The 6,000-nt window shown below is 36.8% G+C and overlaps 1 protein-coding gene across 41 annotated transcripts in view; it reads right to left on the bottom strand.

Moving 5' to 3' along the window:
- Positions 1 to 2,491: 2,491 nt before the first annotated feature.
- SLMAP (sarcolemma associated protein) overlaps positions 2,492 to 6,000 on the bottom strand; it is an 87,302-nt gene continuing 83,793 nt past the window's right edge. For 25 of the 41 annotated variants that reach the window (XM_052776973.1, XM_052776950.1, XM_052776958.1 and 22 more), the window contains one exon: positions 2,492 to 3,052. In XM_052776973.1, coding sequence (XP_052632933.1) covers positions 2,963 to 3,052 — 90 coding nt within the window. In that variant the 3' untranslated portion in view covers positions 2,492 to 2,962. Of the gene's footprint in view, positions 3,053 to 4,092; positions 4,183 to 6,000 lie in introns of all 41 variants that reach the window. The other 16 variants (XM_052776975.1, XM_052776976.1, XM_052776985.1 and 13 more) reach the window with 1 other exon arrangement.

Here is a 6,000-nt window from a genome sequence, read left to right as displayed (position 1 = left end):
CACACACATTTATCGTAAACAAACACAACAAAAAAATAGAAAGGTTTGTGCATAGAGTGCTTGCAAAATAACTCCACTTGCTGCTTTAGTATCAAAGCACTGAAGAACAGCAGCTTCCCAGTTATCCAAATCCTTCTCCAGGGATTCTCACAACAAAAGAGTGAACTGTGCATTTTAGCTCATTCCTGACCATTTTGAACACGCAAATGTCAAGAACTCCTGGGAAAGGCACTGTATTAGGGAACCACAGGTATACTTGTAAGCACAAACCCCCATGCAATGTGTACTATGCACCTGTGTATTTAATATAAATATGCACACATGCACATAGTTAAATGAGAAATCTTTCTCCTTTAATACAACCATGTTGGGTCTCAAATTTCAGCTCTCTGATGCTCTAAAGATTTCTGAAAACACAACGTTTGTCTTTAATACAAGAAAAAACGCATGTCACAGGCAGCGTTGCTCAGTATGGGGCACCAACCAGCAGCACAGGCCCGCCCTGAGGTTGGTCCCAGGGAAGCCAGCACCATCCCCGCTGCCACCCAGGAGGGACCACTGCTCCACCAGGCTCCACTCCACCTCCTCACACCATGTCTACATGCTACCAGCAGGGAGGAGGGAACGGAATCCATTGGAAAAGAACCAGTAGCTGAAAGGGGGACAAATAGGGAGTTCAAGATGCTAAAAAAGAGAGGAGGCAGCATCAGGCTCCCTTCCCCTAGAAGGGCTTTCCACTATCGCCCCACTACCTGCAGCCACTGCTCCTCCAATCTCACAACCCCTGCCACAGGCACGATCCACCCTTCAGCTGTGAACATTTTTTTTCCACCCCATGGCAATATGCTCCCAAGCCTTCCGTGGCTCTCTGCTCCCCCCCTTCTTTCTGAAAACCACAGACAGGAGAGAGATCAGCTAGACAAAAACTTAAACCAGTGCAAATGTGAAATACAAAGTAAAAAAAAGAGTCTTCTGCTATTACTGGACATGCTGCAGACATTGTGCCTAGTAACTGTGGCAATATCTAGTGCAAAAGAAACTTAGCATGAATCTTTTGTTTTCAAATGACATTCAACTCAAACATGCATAGGGAGAGTAAAGTTATTTTATTAAATCATGCACATCACGTGTGTTAGTGCAAATAGTTTAATCTGTACTCCAGAAATTCTATTGTATTTTTATATCTTTACAAAATAGATTTAAAACAATTATTTACTTTAAAAAATGTAATTCTGAAGTTAAGCATTTCAGAACAATATTTGCAATAACCTATATACAAGAGGTACTAAGTACCACTGGCATACGAGTGTTCTGTGGTTGGGTGGCTTCCTGCAACTGAAAAGGATGAAATGAATGAACTAAATGACAATATTTATTTTCTACAAGTCACTTGTGGACTATTTTTTCCAACTAATAATCCTCCCATTAGTAAATCCCATGTAACTTAAGATAGAACCTTTAATTAAAGGACAATGACCCTCAAAACCTCACAAAGTAAATTATATGCTAAATTTCTATTTAAATATTTAAACTATCTGTCGATTGCCATAACATTCTTTAAAGCCAATTGAATTGCTGAGATTACCTCCCTATTTTGAAGTTTCCTTTAGCAGAGCCATTTTACTTTACCATTCTTTAGCATATTATTTAAGTCTTTAACAAACTTTTTTGACAGAACTGTTGAGCTGAACAAGACAACTACAGTCTACATTTAATTCAGTACTAACTACAGTGATTCCCACCAAAAGACAGCAAATAGCAATAGTTATAGTCCTTAGATAAGGAAAATAAACTTTGTAATGGGGACCACTGCATCATACTTACAGCCATGTGATGAGGCTGCACAAAATTTTACTACCAAATTAAAATCACCTTCACCTGACAATACTTCATCAGGTACATGATTCCAATTTTGTAGTATTTTATGTATCTTAGATTTTTTTTTTCAGCTAATCACAGATGTACTGTAGCAGTTCTCTTAATAGAGTTACATCAACAAAAGCTTATCTAAAGAGCTTCTCCAGCTCAAGTCAGAAAGTATCAAATGACTGAAAAAATAAATTGATACATGTGATATGTGAGAAAGTATTCATACTTTTAAAGAACATATCTCTTTAAATATATGAAATTTAATAAATTACATTCAAACTAAAGTTAACGTAAGTTGAATCACCGCACTATGTCCATCAAATGACCAAGTACTTGCTCCCAAAAATACCTTAGTTCACTCAAGAACACACACATGCTTACACTCGCACACGCGCACACTAAATACTTTAGGCTGGTCTTCACCATCAGTATCTCTATCTCTTTAAGGCTGGACATGAATTGTGTTTATTCCCAAAAATCATTAATAAAGCAATCCTTATCAAAGAAAAATATGCTTCCTTCAAAAGGCATGGTAAGAGAAGTTTTCTTAAGTCTTGTTCCCAACAGCTCAGTGACTAACAGCAAGTAAAATGGTATACCAGTTTTTAAAAAAAAAAAAAAAAAAAAAAAAAAAAATCATACTGAAAGGCACTGAGCACATGGCATCTGTTTTCCAAGTATCTGCAAGGTTACTTGGCTTGGGCGTCCAAATCAGAAATGTGTTTTTCCTTTTAAATCTGGCAATCAGATTCTAAAGTAAGTGTCCACAACCCTAGCCATTATAAATAATTTGGTACCAAGAAGCCTACTTTAGGCCACCATTATAGTATTCAGAATCCCAACATACTAATTTAAAACTTGCATGAAATTGTAAGCAAAAATATTGCTCACAGTATGATGAATCACAATTTTATTCCCTCTTTATAGACAGATACATTTTATACAGTTTAAAGCAAATGACCCTACTGCTGTTCTCACGCAGAGCTGTGCTGTATTAAGAGGTAAAAAGGAAGAGAATTAATCTGTTTTCCCTCAGTATATGAATGTTGCCAGCTTCTAAAGGGAGGACGGTGTATGGATTCAACAACAGTTCTCATGGAGAAGCTCTGGTTAGGCCTGGGTACAGCACCACGGCTGTTACAGCAACCAAAGCTGCCATCACAGGCATCCAAGGCCATTGTCTCTGTGTGGAGAGAAAAAAAAAATCAATATCATATTTGCTCTAATTCATACTAATCAGTTTACCCCGTGGTTCCTGAAAGTCTTGAGTACCTGTTGATAGGCATCACTAAAATGTTACCCATGAGCCCTACTGCAGGCTAGTCCTGACTTAGAGCATCACAGTAAACCGTGCTTCTCTAGCAAAGGGAACTCCACAACTCTTCATGACTGAAGATCATCAGGAGAACTTTTGGCAGTTCCGTACTTCCACCTTCATTACTGTATGCACCTCAAAGAAATCTGCTATTAAACATGTGAGGGCTTAAGATGTTTAAAACATCGCTCGTGCCAAGTAATCGCTAGACAAAGGTTTATGCAGTACTGACATCTTTAACTTAGCTTTTGAATGTTCAAATCCAGATCTATGAAGTTAGTTTCTAGCAAATCCTAACAACATCATTTCTAATGGACTGTCACAACATTTCATGACAATAGCATTTTAAGAGGAGGACACACTGAGAGACATTAGAGAAAATGCAAGCTGAGAGTTCAGAATACAAACCAACCACCTATTTCTCATCTTGTCTTTTTTTCCATCTTCTTCATAGCAACAGTGAGAAAAATTAAAGTGTTTAGAGCCAGAGAGGAATTTCTTAGTCCATAAATAGGAACCAAAGCTTCTTGATTTTTATTATTATTTAGAGGCAAACTCTTCATTTTTCATGGTTAATTAAGCAATTAAGTTTTCTTACAGGCCCTAGCATCACAGCATTGTGCAAAAGGTAGCCCATTTGCTAAAGACAAACTGAGACCAAGTTAGAAGCAGCACATTCAGAACCAGTTAGAACGAAATCCATTGTTAGAATTAAAGAAATCACACAGATGTTAAATGATTAGTTGATTGCTCAGCTCATCAGTATCAACAGAATGGCATATTAAATGAAGGGTTTGCTTCAGGTAAAGAAATACCTGTGAGCATTTCACCATGCACTATTTTATACAGAAATGGCACAAACAGGTGAGAGGGACAAACATACATTGACTGAACAGTAGTGCTTGTACCTTTCGCTACCACAATGGGCCGTAACACCAATACAGGAAAGCCAGGATTAGGCCGATGAATACGGCTGGGACGGGTTGTAATATGGAAGGCTAAAGAAGGGAAGGGATATTAAAAATCACTTTGTGCTATAAATCAATCAGGTAAAGATGATTTAGAGAGGGGAAAATAAGTCAGTGAGTTGTGTTTTAATTGAAATATATTAAAGACATCTAACAATACAGCATTATCTAATCTGGTATACAAAGTTAGTACACCGTTCTACTCAAATGAACAGGGATGTTTAAAAATAAAGGGAAGTAAGCAGAAAATGTTCTAAGAAACCTCTTGTCACAACTTGGAATTTAGCACTTAAAAACAATACAAATCTTAAACTGATTTGCCTGTATCTTATTTATAGCTGGGTTTTGTTTTTTTAAGTGATAGGAAATCCCATCTGGATTTCTTAAGGTAGAAAGACTCACACCAGATATTGAATTTTTCAGCTACTTCTTCATTCCTTGCTAGTTAGCCTTTCCCATTTTCCATCACCAGCCTCCAGGAAAAACATTTTTTTTCCTCCATTAGTGAATCAATTACAACTACGTCCACAGGCAAACCCAGTTCAGACATTTCCATGAGATTGTAACATGACTGTACAATCAACACTAAATTACTATAAAAGCAGGGAAGTACATTTCGATTAGAGATACCACAAAGATCAGCATCTCTGGAAGGTCAGCAGCCTTGTGACCAAATGCAATTCTGAAAAAAATCGATCAAATGTTGCAGCTGGGCCAAACTACCAGCTGGCAAGACTGCAGGGTTAATTTAGCTTACAGCCTCATTAGAACCATCTACATATTTTCTCAGCTACATTCAATTAAGTGCAAACTACTTCACATTCTGGATGGACAGCCCCTATCCTTAATATGACAAATTAAAAGCAAAAATAGATCTAAATTCTTTTTAAGCTGTCCTTGGAAGACTTCCGCTTTCTCTGTATCCTAACCTATATATTTGTGCACATACAAAGACACACAGAGGTTAAGTTCAAACCATGCTAAGTATTTTAAGAACTTTTTTGTGCTGAAGCCACCTTGATTTTGTTCAGTCAAATAAACAAATAAATAAATTCATGTTTGAAGACTTTCTAAAACATCGTGATTCATAAATAAAATCTCATCCTGTTATGAATTTGTAGAAGTCACTTAATCATAGAGCCTCCAATATGGTTCAAAACACAGGAATCTTAGAAAGTATTCTAGTCTCTGCCATTCAATTTAAATTTGTTTTAATCAAGGCAAATATTTAACAGAAAAATTATGTGTAACTATTGAACTCATTTTCATGCAGGATTATTTTTGTGTCATTGGTGCCACAAATCGGAGTGCCACCTTCCCACAGAAAGCATGTTGGTAGAAATAATCACAGCAGTGTTCAAAAAAGTGCCAGAAGTTTAAGTCAACCAGAGCAGCTGATGTCCTCAAACCATTCACATAAATAAATCTGTCATATAAAGCGCATCAGGAAATAATCAGTGACTACAAGCATGCAAGCACAAGTAGTACACCACACTGCTAAGCATTTCAAGAACACAACACTGCAATTTTTTAAAAAGTAGAACTTAAGTATAAAAACTTAATATTTAAATGATACCCCAAATGGAGTACAGAAGCCTTGTCTTTTCTAACATTTGTTAGTTCACTGAACAATCCTATGGATTTTTTTTTTTTAGTTACATGCATTTATGGCTGTGGCATTTTGGCAAATGAAACAGATGATAAATATCCACCACGTTAAATGAAATTGCCTCCAAACGATTAAATTTTCCCCCTCATGAACTTATCAATATACAACAAATCCCCTTATTGTTGAGGAGCATTTAAGTAGGTGCTTCATCAAAAACAAGCATCTTGTATTACAATATG

This window comes from Harpia harpyja, chromosome Z (genome assembly GCF_026419915.1).
Source record: "Harpia harpyja isolate bHarHar1 chromosome Z, bHarHar1 primary haplotype, whole genome shotgun sequence".
NCBI lineage: Eukaryota > Metazoa > Chordata > Aves > Accipitriformes > Accipitridae > Harpia > Harpia harpyja.
This window is presented reverse-complemented; position numbering and strand designations above follow the sequence as displayed.